The following is a 20,078-nucleotide window of genomic DNA, read 5'->3' as shown; positions in this document are numbered from 1 at the left end:
GATACATGCTGTCCCCAAATAACTGCATGCTATCTAGTAATGCATACTGATGTTTACTGATATAAATGGAACGTCCGAACCACTTCATAGAAAACCAACAAAGTAGTTTTAAAAATGTGTTTGCTAGCTTAGCTAAAGCTATTTTTGAGACAGAAAGAGTGAAAATGTGTTTCTTTATACATTCCTTGTGCTATTTTCCTTAGCCACTAGATCTTTGTATTGTCATCACCAGTGTGTACTCTGGGCTTTTTCTGAGCTGGCTGTTTGGGCATTGTTAATGTGTCTATTTAGTGACATTAAGAAAATGCAAATGTTTGTTCTGTGGCTGGGTTGTTTTCAGTGCCACTCTTCTCACAGCTGTATGATTGTATTTTATTTTAATATTTTATTCTCAAATTTTCACCTTCTGGTAGTGCAATGTGTTGATTCAGGAAAATAAAAACAGAATGTGATTATGTGAGAGTTTTCTTAAATTTGATTTATGTTTGGTTCACATACTTAGACATTTAATACAGTAAACTCAGTGTGATTTATGCCAAAATGTAAATTATTATTAACTTATTGCTGTAGGTTATATTGTGACTTGACATGCTTTGATTACATAGCGGTGGGTTTGGGGGTTGGGGAGGAGACACTGGATGACTGAAAATAATTGCCTCCTTCTGCAGAATTGGTTCATTGGTGTATATTTAGCAAAGAAAATTCTGGCATTACACACACCAAAATAGTTGATTTTCAAAACAGTTTGTTTGGGTTTCTGCATTGAGTAAATAATGAGCATTAAAAGCAGAAAAGTTTTAGAGATTGGAATTGTTTAGTACAATGTTGAAATTCTGAATGTCTTAATGTTATTTTTTTGTTTGGTTGTATAAAGCTTGTCTAGTAGTATTATATAAATTTTAGCATATTTTCTGTTCTACAGATGCCAAAGAGAATACCTGAAATTAGTTCTACAGCAATATTTCTGTGATTGTTTGGAAATATCACGGGAGTTTCTCTGCTTGTCTGACGTCTCTGTAAGGAAGAGTTGGCTCTAGTGGGCCTTTTGAGCAAGTTTGACTGAAGTCGTCAACAACTGATAGCTATAAACTTCCCCTCCCCCCCCCCCTTTTTTTTTTTATGCTGAAGAACTATTAGTTGAATTAAAAAGACATTTCTGGATAATTCATAAACTCTGTGCACAATCTAAAAAGAGAGTCTTCCATATCTGTTTTACAGTTCCAATCCGTAAAATACTACTCTGGAATTAGTTGTAGGCTATGAATCATAGTGGGTCTCTCATGACACAGTGGGGTAACTGTATGATGGAAACATTTGGGTAAATAACATTTTAGTAAAGTTTTATCCGCTTTAGAGCTTTGGCCTCAGAACCATTTTATATGAGGTATAAAAGAGTGTGATTAACACGTGGTAACTTTTAATAAGTATTGATTAATGTGATTTAAAAAAAAATTTTTTTAAGAGACACTAGTCTTTGACAGTGCAAATAATCCCTTTCTGTAATCTTTGAAGTTTTATTTAACGGCAGCAGCAGCTATTGTGTTGGGTTTTTTTTCTCTAACTGGTAGGGATCAGCCCTCCACACGTGCGGTGCATGCAGGTACATGCACTTCTTGTGCGCTTCCTGCGCAGGTGTGCTGCGGGGCCAGGCTTTGTGCCCGCAGGGCTGAGGTCTGCGCTGCATGCAGGAGGGAAGAAAGGCTCAGAAAGAGGGGATTATGAAGTTCTGCTACAAATGGCTTGAGCTGCCCCTGGTTAATGGGCCTTCTGTTGGTTTTAATTGTGGAGTGTAAATTTGTCTCTGGGTTTGTATGGATTTGCGTGTGACTTACAGTAGTCTTCTGTGAACTGATGCTAACGTCATGGCTTTCGTATGTGTCAGTATTTCAGTGCTGTAGGTGCTGGGCCTCTTTGGAAAGGAAAGTAACCAGTAGCTGTGTAACTCAAAAGCTCTGAAGAGTTGGTCTGATAGACTGTTAATTTACATTTGTTGTTCAAAGCAAGTTGGTCTTGTATTACTCATCTTCTCTTAAGCAAAAGCTTGATGTTATGTACCTTTCAGGAATACTGTAGTCCACTTTATACTTCGGATTTGATGGGAAAAAATATTTTACAAATGCATTTAAATTTGGGGGAGATGCATCATATTTCATCCAACACAGTGAGTTGAATGAGATTGGGAAAGGAGGAACTTCTTTAAAACAGTCAAGAATCACACAAACCAAAGGAAGTAACTTTGTTGCTGTAATTTTTTATTTTTGGCTTAAGCTGTATATGAATAGAGTTTGAAGTGTTTCAGAATTATCCACAAAGTAGGCTGGAACAGTTTGTTACTAATGAAGGAACTTCTATTAATATATATGCCAGTAAACACAAACAGCCAACCCACGAGAATAGGTGTGCGCTGTGGGAATTGTGGCTTCTTCATATTAAACAGTACTTCAGCGAATGTGATGCTAATATCCTTGTTTATTCTTTAGCCTGGTGTCTGAAGGGGATGAGGTTTGTAGGATTACAGTCAGTACCTCGCAGTGTTGTGAAGCAGTGGAGGACATGGATAGGGCTAGAGAGGGACTGAGACAGACACGTGCATGTTTTAAATGTCCTTAACTACAGAAAAGGCTTTGGTTGGAACGTGTGTCCTATTAGATAAAAGCCACATAACCACAGGAACCCAGGCTGTGTAAATTCTCTTCTCTCACGGAATATTTATTAGTAGAATGTAAATGAACTTTGGATTTAATGATTTGGTGAAGAAGTCAATGAATGTGGTGTTAAAGGTTGAAGGAAGAATCCAGGTTTTAATGCCAATTTGAGTTTTTACTTCCTAAATGATGTGGAGTTTTTATATTATTCTGTTAGGAAGATCTGTTCTGTGAAATTTTTTTGGTTGTTTTGGGTTTCGGTTGCAGTTTTTTGGCTTTGTGGTAGAAATAGGAACTATACACAACCTTATGATTGTACGACAAATTGGTTTGGGTGAGACCTCAGGAGGTCCCTAGTGCAACTTTCTGCTCAAAGCAGGGTCAGTGGTGAGGTCAGGCTGGGTTGCTCAGCTCTTCCTCCACTCTGGTGTTGAAAACATCCAAGGATGGAGACTGCACAACCTCTCTGGGCAGCCTGTTCCAGTGCATTACCATCCTCATGATACATCTTTGTATCCTCAAGGTGAAGCAGCTTCTCCTGCATGCAGTCTGAAGCTCTCTTGTTTCAGTTTATGCCTGCTGTCTCTTGTCCTCCTGTCATCCACCACTGTGAAGAGCCTTTTTGAGTACCTCCTTGCAGGAGGCTGCTGGTAGGTCACCCTGAAGCTGTCATTTCTCCAGGCTAAAGAAAGCCAGCTCCCCCAGCCTTTCCTCACAGAGCAGGTGCTCCTGACCATCTTGGTGCCCTTCCGCTGAACTCACTTCAAGTTGCTGATGCCTTTCCTGTATGAGGAGGTCCAAAATTCGATCCAGTATTCTGGTCTGTAGCCCTGCGACATGGATGGATGGATACCAGCTATAATTCTTTAATTCTGTTCTGGACACTTGTGGTTTCGTAAGAAAACAGTATTTGATTAAAACTTCATTCCCATGGTATAGGTTGTAGATAAAGCATTTCCATTTTATGGAAAGGGGTAAAGGGCAATGTGTTTCCACACTGTTCAAGGGCACACACAGCAGCCCAGCAAGGTCTCAGTCTGCAGTACTGTCCTTTGATAATCACCTTTTCATATTATGCATTAAATTCAATAAATAATAAATCAGAAGTGCGTTTGTCTTAAGAAGTTGAAATCCGTCTTCAACATTAAAAAGCAGATGAAAAGAAAATGGTTTGAGGTTATGTGTCTTACATGGCAGAGGAATAAAGTTTTTGAAAGCTGTTTTATTCTGTTTTCATAGCTGTTGTATTAAATTGTTTCAGCTTTCTGCACTGTTATGGCTTGCTACTTAGATGAAAGCTGGATGCTGGAAAACTTGTATTTGCTTTCATATTTAGAACAATGTGAATTGTCATGTCTATTATTGTGTAAGTCTTTGCATCAAAGTAAAATATGTTCAAATCAAACTGGTGAGGGTTTTCAGCCTCCATTGGTAAATTTAGATGCTATGCATATGAACATCTCTTATTTTAACCAGTTTTGTTATGGCTTAAAATTTGAGATATATAATATTTTTGTGTAAAGCTTTCTTTAAATACTTTTTCCAAAATAGTATGCTTATATGGCAATGCTTGTTGGACTGCTTCCTCACTAGACTCTTTCAGTTGTGGTTGACGTTGGAATTTAAGGGTATGCTGCTTTTACCCAGGGTGTTTTAATCATATTACTTAGTGATATCACTGCTTTCTTTTTTATTAGAGAACGCATTTATTAATTTAGTTTGTGTATCAGATCCAGAAGAAATAATGTGATGTGTCACACTCTGTATGTTGTGTTCTTGTGGCAGGATTGGCTTATAGCAGCATTTCACGTATAACTATTGTGCAACTCTGCTACTGTAATACGGTTACATTAGGCCTGCATAGTTTTCTTTTGTGTGAAAGACTATATGGCAAATACTACTTTATGTGCAGTACAGAATTGAGTAGTGAAAAAAGTTACATTGCTGCTTTTCTGTCACACCAATGGTCCCCAGTAGAAAAACAAACAAACAAAAAACCATCTCCATACTTCCCAAAATCTTTGATTAAAAAAAATACTTGCTTACTATGTGAGCATCTGTCTTTGGAGTTTCCGCATCTAATTGGACTGTTGGGACCATTTGTCCCAACCATTTAATCCTATAGGAGCCAGAGCTACTTACATAATTGCAGAAATATCTGTGCCAGCATTGGAGATGAGAGGTGTGTGTGTATATATCCCAGATATACATATAAGTATATATACACACACATATGTATATGTGTATGCATACAGATATATGTATGTATATACCACCAATACATGTATTTAACTATTGGACCTACTCCTGCTTCCATTTCAAACTTTCAAGATTTGGCTTAGATGTTCACATTATATCTGTAAGAAATGTACAATTGATTGAGTCTGCTGTTCACATTGTGACCTTAGTGACATTTCGTAGTTGCTAAAAGTCAAGATTATTTTTATTAGGTAGCAAAGTTCCAAAATAATTTAGATAGATAGTTTTGAAGGTACTACATTTTTATTTTGGAGGTTTATGGAGAATCGTCTATCTTCAAATACTTTAGTGGGAAAGAAAGGAACAGTCTTAAGTGAGTTCCAAACCTGAATTAAGATAATGTGATACAGTAATGTGATCTTTTATCTTTCTAATTTTATTTGGCTGTGATCAGGGAGTTTTTAAATTTGATTTTCATTTTTGAAGGCAGGGACTGTAATTTTTCTGAAGTTGCAAAAGTAAGGAAATAGAATCAAATTTAACTTTCCAGGAATGTCCTCTTTTCTAAGTATTTCCTTGTCTTCAAAATTTCATCATGCTTTTTTTTCCTTAATTTCAAGTTACTTGAATGTGGTTTTTGTGGGTTAATAAAATCTTGATGATGTCTCATGGTATGTATCAAAAGGATTTCTGAATCAGCAGATGACTTTAACCTGTATTACTCATGGAAATCTGTGATGATCTTGTGATGCGATAGTTATATTCATCCTTTCGTCTGTTCTTTTAGCTGTTCTTTTAATGACTGAAAGTATCTGCAGTGATTCAGTGGCATGTTCCACATTAGCTTACCATTGATTTATTAGATCTGTTCTTAAAAGGATGTTCATTAACAGCAAAATCTTTTCTGCCAATATTACTGTTGGATAGTATAAATTATCTTTGGTAGTTCATTAAGACAAAAAAAAAAAATATTGACTCAGTTCCAAAGAAACTTGCAGTTCCTTTTTAACCTCATCATTAGTGAGCTAGGTAGAAGGAAGGATACTACGCGAGAGCACGTCTATTGGTTTACTGACCATTTAACGGTTAGTTTCAAACTTTTCTTGTCTGCAAGCTCTTACAAGGAAAAGTGAACACATTATATAATCTGATGTCATGCTAGCTGTCCCCTTAGCTGTCTCTATAAGCACAGGCTCTTGTGTTGACTGATTGGTCACAGACATAGCTGCTCAAGACACTGAATTGTATTCTAACTAAATGACTAAACACTTGTGAATTCTCAGGCCAATAATCTAAGGAGGTTATGAGATTTGAGAGAATCACTTTTCCTTTGTGATTCTTACGTAATAGTTCATAGGTTAAGATGCTAATTAAATTGTATGAGAAGGTGAAATTTTGACCTTATGAAAGTCTCCCAGACACTGATTACAGTGGAACAAGGATTTTACCACTACTCTGAGGAGGCACCCAACTTTTTAAAACCATGGATAACATTCAGTATCTTGAAAAGATGGCGTTTTATGTGTGTCCAGCTTGTAGTGGGTGCTATTGCTTGTGTAATACAGTTAGTTGGTATTGTTCCAAATTTTTCCAGATTATGTTTGTATTACACTGCATTTTTCTTCCAATAATATTCTTTGCAGAGCTTTGATGGCACTGATTTTCTTGGACTATTCGTTCATACTCTTTCCAACCAATTTTAAAAGCTAATATCTAAAAAATACTCAGAAGCAATGCTGAAACTATTTTGAAGCTATTGATGTATTTCAGAAATATGAAATAAAGCAAACTATGCCTGGCTGTTTGCCTGGTTAGATGCAAGCACTTCCTCCTGTTTGGAGTGATAACTTGTTGGCTGAACAGCAGTTCTTCACTGCGCGAGTTCTTCTGTCAGCTGCACGCACACCAGTAACTCCCATAGAAGCGTGGGTGCTTTCCTGGAACTATCACCATTTGTGGGGGGTTCAACATAAAGATGTTCATGTTTATCTAGTCTTGCAGGTAAGTGTAAAGGAGTTGGCCTACAGGAAAGTAAATACTGTAGAAATGGCTCATAATAATTTATAGGACAGTCTGTCCAATGACAACATGAATTTTTCTTGCAACTTATAAATTTGTTGTTAATGTGATGTAGACTCAATCAGTAGTTGATTCACACATTTCAAGATTCATCTGTCTGGGCATTTAAATTACTCTAGAGGCAATCTATAAACTTGCTTGACTTCAAATGAAAGGTCATCAGCATCAGTCATGTCCAAAAGTTAATCATTAAAACTTGGCTTTGACTCAAATACAAAATGAACTGAAAAAAAAAAAAAAAAAAAACCAGTGAAGTCATGTTAATTATGAGTTCTGCAAAAGGATCCATGCAGGCAAAAGTGCCTGCCTGTGGCAGTTATAGTATAGGATTGGAGACTGGATTGTAATTGTGTGGTTTTCCTGTGTTTAAATCAGTTAAATTTCATCATACTATAGGTTAGGTTAGTGCAAACAAATGATAGGCATCGTTAAATTTGCAGACTTGCTTAATCAATACCTGAGAAATGTTTTAGGCTGCATTGTGATGGCAAGCAGTAAGGTGTTATCAAAGGATATAGGTGTCTGTCTGTCTGCATTCCCACCCACTCAGTAGGATCATAAACAACATCCAGTTTGTAAGGTTATCTGGTTCCACCCTGCCACCCCTGAACCCAGGGCCAACTTAGAAGTTACATTAGGTGCTCAAGCAGCATGCTGTCACATGTGGCTAATATTAGCCAGGTGTATTAACGTTGTTTACATCTTGAAGGTCTTGAGTCTTTCTAAACTGCTATAGTACATTAGCATTAAGACAGTGGGAGACTATCAGTTCTTATGTTTGTAAATGTTGTGTACGCATGCTGTGAAATGGTAGAATTTGTGTTGCAGTATCCAATTTCAAAGAACTGGTGTTTGAACTGTGATTCTGTTATGAAGAGTCTTAGTCTTAACTATTACAAACCAGCAGCAAGCCTTGGAAAATGGTGTTCTGTAACTTTGAAATTCAGAATTACTTTTAGCAGTCTGTAGTGTAATTTAATAACGATGGTAGTGGTAGATGCTAACGAATGTAATTTTTGTGTGGATTTTTCATGGTTTCATACTTGCTTTGGTTTGGTGGTTCTGTTGATTATTAATTATACAAAATTAGAATAATACAAAATAAAATTAAAAGATGATTGCTAGGCAAAATGCCATAATTTATCACACAGAAAATTCATGTTACTAGCAAAGTTAGCTTGGGATTTCAAATGTGTGGTGTTGTACTAATACAAGTTACATGGCGTTCACAATTCATGTGGTGAAGCATCATAAGCCTTTCCCAGTTTTGTTGGGGGTATTAAGTCTTTCTCTGGTGGAAAAAAGAATAAAAGGGGCATGAAGAGTGGAGCAGCGTTTCGTGTCCTTTTATTAAGGTTCATTTATTGTGTCTGTTATACATGGTAGATTTCTGGTCAATAGAAACACATTCAGCAGTTGCTATTTGGAGGAAATACAGGTGATTAACTGTCGGGAGGCTTGGTTAGCTGATGTGTCTGGAGAACAACTATGCCAGGTCTTTTCTTAGTCTGTGCTTGGAAGGGAAGGACAACTTTCACTGCAACAAGTTTACTAGATCACTCTCACTGGAGATGTTATTGTTGTCATTGTTGTGTAAACAGATATTACTGTTAAGCAAATGTTTAAAGGACATGAAAACAACAACAACAAAAGATCGTAATCTAAATCTAAAAATATAATGTTACAATTTCTCTCGTTCTAATCAAAACCAGTTACTGCTAATATTCTTGGGATACATCTATTTAAATACTGGGAAAGCTTCAAAGGGATTGTAAAAATTAAATATTTGCAGAGAAAGATGGAGGGAGCAGCAGAGAATGACTGAACAGAATAATTTAGATTGGAAGGAACCTCTGGACCCTATCGGATCCAGCCCCTCCTATTCAGAGCCAGCCCAGCTTCAAAGTTGGAGCCAACTTAAAAAGTTGTATTTGGTTGTTAAGGGCCTTACCTGGCCACGTTTTGGATGTTTCCAAGGATGGAGATTCCACGGCCTTGCTAGGCAACCTTTCCAATGTTTGACTGCTCTCATTGTGGACAAAAATCTCCCTGCTATCTAATTCCTTGTTGCAAGGCATTAGGCATCTGTTGTATGGGTTGTTTTGAATAGTATTGCTTACTCTTAATGAGTCCTATGAGGCAAAACACTTAAACTCTCACTTTTCAAATTCAAATAAACCACTGTGTTCTGCAAAACTAATTGTTAGTGGCAGTGGTTTAATTTCTCTCATCCCAGTAAAGTCCTAAGGATTGAAGCTGCAGATTTGCAGAAGGTTTTGGTTTTGTATGTCTTCTCCTTGTCTGTGAAATTACCATCTGCTTTTTATGTAGTAATGGAACTATCCTTCTGTTTCTCTGTTTTTACTGTTCGAAGTGCAAAACTTGTCCCCAAATGCAATTGCTTAGATATTTAAGAAGTGTTTACTTTCCAGCTGAAAGTTTTATTATTAGCAAGTAATATTTAGTCTATTGGTAATAGACTTGCTCTTTAATTACAGCAAGAGGACTAATTAATCTTCTGAAGGCCTCGTGAATTTATTTCATGGGAAATAATAAAACATTTGTAAAAGTGCTAGTATGGTATAATGGGTAACTTCATTTCCTAAGTAACCCTCGAGCACTTCTGGAACATAGTCCTTTTTCTTAGTCTTAATTGTAGAGTGAGTTATTAATGACTAACAGCCTGCATATGAGAGCTTGCTGACAGTTTGTCTGCCTCTGGAGAATAAAACTGACAATGTACTTTCCTTTTAAAGCTAACTATGTATTTGCATTTTTGCTAGTAGTCCTAGCCTAGATGTCAAAGGTTAAACAGATTGCTTCAATCCTGATTTAAAAGAAAAGACTTTTAGCTTAACTGTTTGAACTGTGTGACAAAAATGGAGTTTAATTGTTACTGTTATAATTTATTTATTATTTTATTTGACATCTGCAAGTTGCTATTCCTTTCTTTGGATGTATACTCAAAATTAGAATATAAATTCACATAAAACTGCTTATTCAGAAAAAAATACTCCTCAGTCCTTTTGTGAGAAGAAGGTCATAGTTGCTTTGTAGATGTTAGCACTGCAGGCTTATTGGAAATACTTCTTCCTGATCTCTGATTTCATGGGAAAACTGAAGAGTTAGAAACTGCAAAGGTACTTCATTAATCCACCTCTGTAGCAGAGGTCAGTTCTCTCCACTCCAGGAAATGAATGCTGTTGCTGGTGCTGTGGGGTAGTTGATGGCCTAATATGTTGTTCACAGTTTTTAATGGCTGTAGGGATAGAATTTGTGCAGTAGGTGAGGCTGTAAAAAGTCCTTTTGGTGTAACGTAAGTTGTCACAGCTTTCAGCTTATTGAAAATGTTCATTATGTTGCTCCCTTATATATGACTTCCTGTAGCAAGGCATATTGGAAAAGCGGTGAAAAGTTTATAACACAGAAAACATCCTCTGCTGTTCGTGGTCCAAGTGGGACTTAGCGTGAGCAGTTTATGGTTTTGGTTGTGGGGTTTTTTTGTTGTTGGTGGTGTGTTTTTTGGTGTTATTTTTTTGTCTGTTTTTTGGTGGTGGCGTTTGTTTTGTTTTGTTGTTTAAATCAAGGCATGTCCTGAGCTATTTATATTTGAATGTTATGGGTGCATGAGCTGTTTGATTTTTAGCTGTCCTTTACTCTACAGAAAGGCTGTTACCTCTTTGGAATTTCATTACTTTGAAACCCCAAAATATTTCTTTATGCCTTATTCTGTTTCTGGGGGGACAACCTGGTATGCTAGACAATTGGGTCAAATCTGTAAGACCTGAAATCGCTGGGCATTACAGGAGGAAAACCCCCAAATCTTTAAAACAGAAAAATGGATGAAGTGTTTGGCTCTTTGATGTATAATTCCTTTAATGGCCTTATTATTTTTCTTCTGAATATACTCGCAGTGTGTTAACATTTTGCTGCATTTTATGAGAATTCTAGTTTTGTTTTGGATGTTGTTTACCTAAATGTTGTTAACTAAACCCATAAAAATTCAGAACCTTAAGTAGGCGAGCTCTTGGGTCATTACTCTGTCTAATTCTAAGGCTCCCTAACAGCATCTCAGCCATGACCTTTCTAATTCTGAAATAAGGTCTTCTATTTCTTATTCCTTCAAGGTTTGTGATTTTTATAGATTGCTTCTTTGGACAGGGCTGCAGAATAAGGGCCTTAGTAGGTATGAGACTCTCTAGAAATTGTCTTGTGTTTTCTATATAATTAATTCAAATTATCTGCTTTGGGGAGGAGGGAAGACTACCAGTTTGTCTTGTGAAATAAGCTTTTCTCATTCCATACTTTTGCATTGTATGAGTACAGTTACACAGATAAAATAATTGTCTTTAATGGATAGCAATATTTCACAGAGGGTAGCAAAACATTTAGATAGTACTCTGAGGGAAAGTTGATAGAAAATCCCAATTTTAATTCAACTTGGATGAAATACTAAATTACGTTGTTTTATATCGGCCATGCAACTGAACAACTAAGGTTATATATGACCCTGTACATGGAGGTGTAAAGAAAAATAATTGAAGAAATAACATACTAGAGGAAAAAAAAAAAGCATGCAATAAATGGCTTCCACAAAATCTCTCTCTGTGATCTGATTAAACATTACAAATTGTGTAAAATGTTGTCCAGCAACATTTTAAATTATTTTACTGGTTCTGTTCTGTGAAATTTACAGAAATACAAATCAGTAATTTATGTTGTGTAATTTCTATGTTATGTTTAAATAATCTTGTAACAGTCAGGTGTAAATAATCAGAAATTCAAGTGCATCTCCCTAACTAAGGATTGCAACTAGTTTACTTTTAAAACATTAACCTGTTTAATAATTAAATGGTACAGTGTGCCATTGGCAAAGTGATGCAGGAAGGAGCTGAAAACATTTCTGGCTTCAAAAGTACCTAGGAAATATGTTTCATTTCTGGAGTACCAGCAGCAAAGCATCAATATAAACAGTTCTGCCTTCTAGAGATAATAGATATATTTTACTGAGTTTAGCAATATTAATTTATTTTTTCTGTTTTTATTTTTTTTTCCTTTCAGCCATAATCAGCAGACCACGTCATTTAGACATCCTGTGACAGGACAGGTTTCTCCAGAAAATATTGAATTTATTTTGCGAGAAGAGTAAGTAGTTTTATACCTGTGTCAAGAGATCTAAAACAGTAACACATTTACCTACAGTAGTTTAGTAGTTTGACAGTTCTTCTGGTATTGTAGCAAAAATGTCATAGAGATGGTTTATACTTAAAAACTTACTTCTCATTGTGATAGTATGTATTTGATTCTAGCACTGTTCCACATTAGGGCTTGTGAGAAAATCTTCACCAAATCTTTAAAAAACAAACAAGCACACACCCCCCCCCCCAAAAAAAAAAGGGGGGGGGGGCAAAAAAACCCAACCAAACAAAAAAAAAGGCAGTATAAATAGGATACTTTAATAATAAATATCAAATGTACAGAATGTAAATGTAAAATGTCTTTAGAGCAAACTGGAAGGTTTGTACTGAAATTGAAATATGCAAAATATTACTAGTTTCTATTGTAATTCCTTGGTTTTCTTATGTTTTAGATTTTCTACATTTCCTGTCTTGGTCTGGTATTTATTAAAAAATTTTTGATTAGGCGTTCTTCAATTTATTCTAGAGGGCTAGAATCATATATATTAGTTTCCAGCATGTTTTATCTTGATTGTCTGATGTGGGGGAAAAAAAAAAAAAAAAGGAAAAGAAGAAATGCATGTATTCAAACTGGTGTATCTGGGCATGTCTTTGGTGTTGGTTTGCATCAGTCCCTGTTTCGCTGTAGGGTTTAACTACTCCTGTCGTCCTTGCTGTGTGCTAGATTGCTCCTGGAATCCCTTCTGTAATGGGATGACTGGATATCTTCCCTAGACAGAGTCTAGGAGAAAGTTCTACATCACTTCTAAAAGCACTCCAAAGGGCAAGAGGAATGGGACTACACCAGATAGCTTTTTCTTTTCCAGCCTAGTCTTCCAGCCCTGTTTAAGTAGCCTCTAGCCCTTCATGTATCACAAAGGCTGAGCATTATGCTGTGATGGCCTGCATGTGGTGGTTTGTATGGCTGCCCACACGATTATGAACACTTTGTTTCAAATTGTCTGACATTTAATTTGCTTTACATTTAATTTAAAGCAGTATAGCATTAAGAAAAATGAGGCCCAGAGAAGGGGCATGTGAGACTCCCAGGAGAGAGGCATTTCTGGCAACGTCTTCTATTGTGGACCTGGAGAGGAAAGGAGATCCAGAGCATGACTGTATAGCCCTCTGCTCAGAGCTTCTGATACAGCCCTGAGAAGTGCTTCTTATATGGTTTAAAAAACAAACTAACCAAACAAAAACAACAATAGCAACAAAACCCCAACAACAACAACAAAAAATCATCTGCGCCTCCCCAAGCCCAAAGCAAATCCAAGGGCCAATCCTATGTTAAGGCCCATGCTGAGAACCAGCATGAAATAGAAGGTTGAACTTATTTTGCTGTGTGTGGGAGAGGCCTGTGATTAGGTACAAGGACTGTGGGATAGCTACTGAGCTGGAGGTCACCCCAGATGTTATGTGGTATGTGGCTTGCTGCTCTGGAGGGGTTTGGCTCGCCACAAGTATGCAAACAAGCTACTCCAAGTCATTTAGTGAGGAGAATAGGAGTCTTGCAATGGAGCAAATCTCAAAGACAGTATAGAAAACAGCCACTGTGCATCTGTGTTCCAACTTCCATCCTTTAATTGGTTTTTATTTAATCTGTTGTAAAGGTTTGATCAAATTTAATATAAAGAAAATTTGTACATGAGTAAGGGAAAACAGGTGTTTGGATAGAACTCCTTGGAGTGCCTCCCTGGGTTAGTCACACTTCCCTGGGCTGTTTCTGGTCTTGTAATCATGGTAGTAGATGAAATATTAAAAGCAGAATTGAAAGAACAATTTGCTGGTGGCACATGGTTTTAGTGATCTTTTGTGTATGTTAGAAACTTTTTTGGAAGAGAAGTGGATGTGTTTGTTTGGAGGGCAGTCAGATGAATGAGCATAACTTGTCATCTCTAGATTTCAATTACACTGAGATGCTATCAAAAGCAGGAAAAAGATCTTAGAATGTAGTAGAATTAATAGAGACAGGTGGTTTCTATTCTAAAAGACAAGGGAATGGCTGGAGGGATATAGAGAGGAGTATGTGTTTGTAGTGACTACTTAGGAAACAGTTGCAAGAACATTTTTCTAAGCTTTCTTATTGGCCTGAAGTACATACAGAGTGTTTTTAAAATTAGGTGTTTTTATACATCAGTTTAAATTACTTTAAAGATGCCATTTTCAAGTGCGTGGGATGCTCTGGTTTCCTTAGTTTCGTACTGTTTCTATGCAACAGTGTAGGTTTTACACAGATGCTGTTCATCATGGTCATATCCGAGTTCCTGTCAAACGACACTGTTGACATATGTGGATGTCTCTGCTGAAATCAAAGAAGCTGTTAGCACCTTCCTGTCTTTAGGCCTAGGAATCATAATGGGGCTACGCCATGTTTTCAGTTCTTGTCCCTCGGGCATCAGGGATTTGTATGGAATCGGTGTTTTTGATTGTATGTTAGTTTGCAATCAGTGTTGTAGACCGTATCTTGTGATGAAATGACTTTCACAAACAGGATGCAGTTGGAAAGGTAGTTTCTGGATTTGCATGGTCTGTGGAAACTTTCCATCATGGGATACTTTTGACCAAGAGTACTTTTTTCTATAGCTGAAGAACCCTGTCTGAAGTAGTAGCACTCTTAAGGTTTTCATAAATGGCAATTTGTTTTTCAGTGCTGTTGTGACGTGATTTATTACTTATGGATTGATTTTAATTTAAGATTAGGGCCAAAGCCAGGAGTTGTCACCAGATGTTGACTGGGAGCTAGTGGGGAGACATAAGCACAAACTGGTTCAGGCTGCAACAAACATATCTATTAAAAGGACACATTTAACATCAGAAGAGTAATTTACAGTAACCTAGAAATGATGAATGTACGCGCTGTTTTGGACATTTGTCATCCAGGAAGCAATGTTCTGGTGAGAAGATTTGAAAATAATTTTTGGAAAATTATGTGAATAAATGATGTAATCCTAGTTTGATTATGAGTCAGTTATGAACCAGATGCCCTTGCCTCACTTGATCAGATGAGAACTGGATACTTTCAGTAGAAGGCTGAGGCTGTATTTCACTAGTCTTTTCCCAAGGCATTTCCCCTTTTAAACAGTATCACATCAATCTTGCTTTTTAAGCCAAAATCTGATTTCCTCAACTCCATTGTAACTGGAGGATAAAAACAGAGAGTATTGCCTGAACCTAAATTAAATTACATTCTTTTGATCCTTATGCTATTCCTTCTTCCTAACGGTGTTCTTATTTAGATTTTTTTTTGAGAAGCAGTGATAATAATTCCTTGTTTCCTAACCCATTCTTAGCTGAGACCACTGTCAAATCCCCACCTCTCATTCTGTTTTCCAAGCTTAGAAGCTTTGGTCATTTACTGTGTGGAATGTGTGTTCTGTACCTTTCACTAGCCCTGCTTGAGTGCTAGCTTTTTGGCATGAGGCTTTTAGATTTGTCTTTTATCTGGTGGAGTGATTGATTATAGGTGAATACAGTATTCAGTATATGAGACCATTGTTTTTTATAATAATTTAATTATACTTTTTCTTCTCTATTCCTTTCCTAATAATTCTTAACATACTTCACTGTTAATCATTCTGCTAAGATTAAAAAATATCCTTTTCTTAGATCGCTAGTGTTGTTTTGAGCAGAAAAAGCTGCAGAGATGTTTTTTAATTTCTCCCTTCTTTGAATTGGTTTTCTGTTGTTGACACTGAATTCAGTTTGGCATCTTATCACATGGTTACTCCTATCTGAAGATTATGTTTCTATCTGTTCCTGTTAGCATTTCAGTATTTGTCCAGGTTAATTTTTGTCCTCTATTCACTTGGTAACCTCACAGTTTTCAGGATCACCTCTAAATAATTTGAACACCTTGGCTGCATGGGAAGTCCCTGTGGTAGCCTTCCTCCATTTAACAACTGTATCTTAATTTCTGTGCTTTACTTTCATGTTTTTAATGAACCCTTAATCCACAAGGGGACCTTTCCTAAACAACCAATGGAAAAATGAGTGTTAAGGCTAGGGCTGCTGGACAAGTGTTAGGTCTAATTTAACCATATCGTTATACACGCATTTCCCTGAAAAATCTGTGATAGAATTACTTAGGGTAGATGTACGTAATGTTTATATTTCTTCTCTCTTATCTTTAAATAACAGTTCTTCAAATAACTGACAGCTGTGTATCTAATTGCATCTGTTGCTAAACACTAGTAGTTACGTATTAGAAGTTTTACAATATATTTGCAGTTAGTATTATGTTTGCAATTGAGAAGGTAGTACTTTAAAGTTAAAAAAGATAAGACTTTAATATAAATGTGGAAATATAGAAAACATAAATATATATATTGGGAGCTTAATCCAATGAGTGTTACCCTCTTTTTTACCTGTTGTTTGTGCACCTGATAAAGCCTGTGTATCACCTCTGGGGAGAGAGCCATCTTATTTTGTCTATTGCATTTGGTTACTATAGCAGCAAAAATATCAGGTGGAGAGAAAGGAGGAAACCCAAACAACCCCAAAATAAACATCTGCCATGTTTACATGTATAGAAATACTAGGATAGTTATTTTTTTATCTAGCTGAATAGGAGATTTATTAATATTAAAAACTAGGTTACACAATGTTATTGTGTCATATTTGGTTTCAACAAAATAAACTTTTTAAGTTGCTGGTATGAATGTGGATCTTCTAAGTCGACTAATCTTTATGATGATCCTTTAGAGAAAAGGAATGTGTTCTCTCATGAGTATTGCATTTTCAATATGGGCTACTGGTGTAATTTTTTTGTGTTGTTCAGTGTGGTGGGGTTTTTTTTGGTTGGGGTTGTTTTTTTTTTTTTTAAATAAACCAAATATTGGCCATATAATTCTTTTAGCTGGTAAATGTGATTTCTGTGGATGTACTAGCACTGTTTAAGTAGAGCAAGGAGTTGCTTGACAGGACACACTATATAGTGTGTTATTTTCAAGTATTTTAAAAAGATTTACAAGGCACTGGAGCTCCAAATGTACATACTGCAATTCTGCGTGTGTATGCACACGCCTGGGGGAGGCGGTAAGAAAACTATCCTGAAAATAGACAAAAATCAGCACTATGAAGACAGAATGGGATGTCTTGAATAACAGATATTATCAAACATCTTTGGTAATAGTGATTCTGAAGTAGTGTTTCTGAATGCACAGTGTTAATGCTGTAGTCACTTATTTTTAAAGATTAATCTGTAAACACTATTAAGACAGTGTTAACTGCATTAACGTGCTGGGATGTATCAGGTAATTCTGCATATTCTGCATATTTTTATTTGCTTTTTAAAACTGAGAATATTAATTAGCTATGAAGAGACTTAAATACTTGAGTTCTGTTTTGTTCTGATTTCATGCAAATCTATTTTATCCTTGAAATGCTATATACGAGTATTTAAATTAATTTTTGGTATTGTTTGGTGTTTTCTGTTTGTCGTGATTTAACCCCAGTCCACAACTAAGCACCACACAGCCGCTTGCTCACCCTCCCCCCTCCCGGTGGGATGAGGAGAGAATCCGAAAAGCAAAAGTAAGAAAACCTGTGGGCTGAGATAAGAACAGTTTAGTAATTCAATTATAACAATAGTAATAACAATAACAACAATAATAATGATAATAATAAAAAATTGTAATGAAAAGAAAAATAACGAGAGAGAGAGAGAGGAACAAAACCCAGGGAAAAACAAAAGAAAACAAGTGATGCAACCGCTCACCACCCGCTGACCGATGCCCAGCCAGTCCCCGAGCAGCGATTGCTGTCCCCCGGCCACCTCCCCCCAGTTTATATACAGAGCATGATGTCATATGGTATGGAATAGCCCTTTGGCCAGTTGGGGTCGGCTTTCCTGGCTGTGCCCCCTCCCAGCTTCTTGTGTACCCGGCAGAGCATGGGAAGCTGAAAAGTCCTTGACTGGTGTAAACATTACTTAGCAACAACTAAAACATCAACGTGTTATCACATTATTCTCATGCTAAATCCAAAACACAGCACTATACCAGCTACTAGGAAGAAAAATAACTCTGTCCCAGCTGAAACCAGGACACTGTTACATCTCACACACAGAGAGTTTGGATTACCAGTGTTTACTGACAAAGGCTTTTTTTAGGAGAATACCAATGTATTTTCTCTTTTGGTGGATTTACTGTCTCTTTTGCTGGCTATGTGAGTTCTTCCACGTGGCAACAACCTCACATTTTTTAAAAAACATTTTTCTCATTGTGAATTTGTTCTTTTCCCAGTTGAAGTTCATAATTAATCTTCGTACTACTAGAAAAGGAAAGCTTGATTTATTGGCAGTGATCATTTTCAGTAGCAAGTGGAAGACAAATTACTAAATGGCCAAATTATAAATGCTTAGAAATTATGCATTTATTGTTCTGTATTGCATTATGATTTTCTGGTAGTGATGGTCTTGTTAAACATATAAAGCTAATCTTCCTCTGTAGTTCTTCTAAATTTCTTTTTTTTTTTTTTTTAAACTGCAGTATGTTTAACCTACTGTGAAACAGTATATTGTGGAATAGTGAAAATCTGTTCAATCTGAGTTTGCCTACCCTGATTGGTAGATTAAAGCCATTCCTCTGGGGTTATTTTTCTCTTCATATTAATGTTTTTGTTGGAAAAATTAATTCCGATTTGTTGAAACTTAAATTATATTTTTCATTTTTGTTTTTCCTGAGAAAATTAGCTCTCTGTGAAATAGCTACTCTATAAAATGAATAAATGTAATCAGATTGTCTATAGTCTGGAAAGCCTACAGATTTTCTGAATATGTATGTTACGTGCTCTATCCTCTTCCCTCCACCTCCTCCTTTCCCCCCTCCTTGCCCCAGTGAGTATCTGGAAAATAACATGTATTGTGCGACTGTCCTACAGTATAAAACTCCGTAGTTTGTGGTGTGGACATTGTAAAAAATCTAAACCTGAAGGGAAAAAGAGAATGTTTGTGTCTTCTAAGGCCAAACTTTTTTCTTGGATATGTTTTGTTTTCATACTTTTGCAACTCATTTCTAGTAGCCCTCTTAATGATATAAAATCTAATACTTTAAATTCATTTTGAGGAGGCAATGTAGAAGACTGTCACATCTCTCTTAGTGTTCCTCCTTCCTTGAAATATCTACTCTCTGTTTAGTTGCCTCAAGCAGGGAAATAGAACCTTTTTGATAAGTAAATATTAGGAAAAGGCAAGTAAGATGGTTTTGCAAGGAAAATGCAGGCACATTGTAATTCTGCATTTTCTACCTGTTTTGAAAGTTTATAGGGTGGAAAAGGAACAAGTAAGAACAGAGTCAAAAGCAGATAATAAGACTGGCTGATCAACAGAAATAGCTTAGTCGGGCAGCGTTATATACGGGAAGTGTCTTAATCTGCTCTTTGCTGAAACTGGATATTCCTAAAGCTGATTAAATGCTGAAGTAGGATAACTGGTCCATAAGAGGTAAGGCAAATTGACTCAAACTGATGTGATGAAGCTCTCACGCATTGAAGGCTGGCCAGGGATTTTAGACTCTTGGTGTAGTTTGTTCTCACATCTTGGACTTGAACTTACATAGAAAAGCTAGAAAAAAGGGATTTATGCCAGATAAGCAAGGCATAAAGGAAACGGGATCAAAGTTGTGTTAGTTCCTTGCAAGCTTAATTGAAACTGTGTGGTCACAAATGGAAAAATGTGCTTTCCCTGACACCAAATCAACTATAAAAGCTTTTGGACAGGTAATTGTTCAGGTTGTAACTGAGGAAGAGCAATAATGGCAAACACCTTGTCCTCAGTTAAACCCTGTGTTGAGCTACTACAATAAAAAACTCTTCTCTGTTCTTCTGAGTGGTAACTGCCCAGAATTACTCTGTTCTCTGTTGTGCTCAGAACTGAATTGAATTTTGGTGGTAGCAACAGTAATGTTTGGTGTGGCTTGTGTGTCTCTTCTTCCCCCCCCACCCCCCCACCCCCCCCCAATAAATAAATGGTTTGGGT

At 36.6% G+C, this 20,078-nt stretch overlaps 1 protein-coding gene across 8 annotated transcripts in view; it reads left to right on the top strand.

Annotated features, from left to right (window-relative positions):
• The window catches only part of PLEKHA7 (pleckstrin homology domain containing A7), a 174,320-nt gene that overhangs the window by 87,324 nt on the left and 66,918 nt on the right, over positions 1-20,078 (top strand). For 7 of the 8 annotated variants that reach the window (XM_072865743.1, XM_072865747.1, XM_072865748.1 and 4 more), the window contains one exon: positions 11,985-12,068. The exons of the other annotated variant lie outside the window; for it this stretch is intronic. In XM_072865743.1, coding sequence (XP_072721844.1) covers positions 11,985-12,068 — 84 coding nt within the window. The remainder of the gene's footprint in view (positions 1-11,984; positions 12,069-20,078) is intronic. 8 annotated transcript variants of the gene reach the window in all.

Source organism: Ciconia boyciana, chromosome 6 (assembly GCF_034638445.1).
Source record: "Ciconia boyciana chromosome 6, ASM3463844v1, whole genome shotgun sequence".
In the NCBI taxonomy this organism is placed as follows: domain Eukaryota; kingdom Metazoa; phylum Chordata; class Aves; order Ciconiiformes; family Ciconiidae; genus Ciconia; species Ciconia boyciana.
Note: the sequence above shows the minus strand (reverse complement) of the source record. Positions and strands in the feature narration are given on the sequence as shown.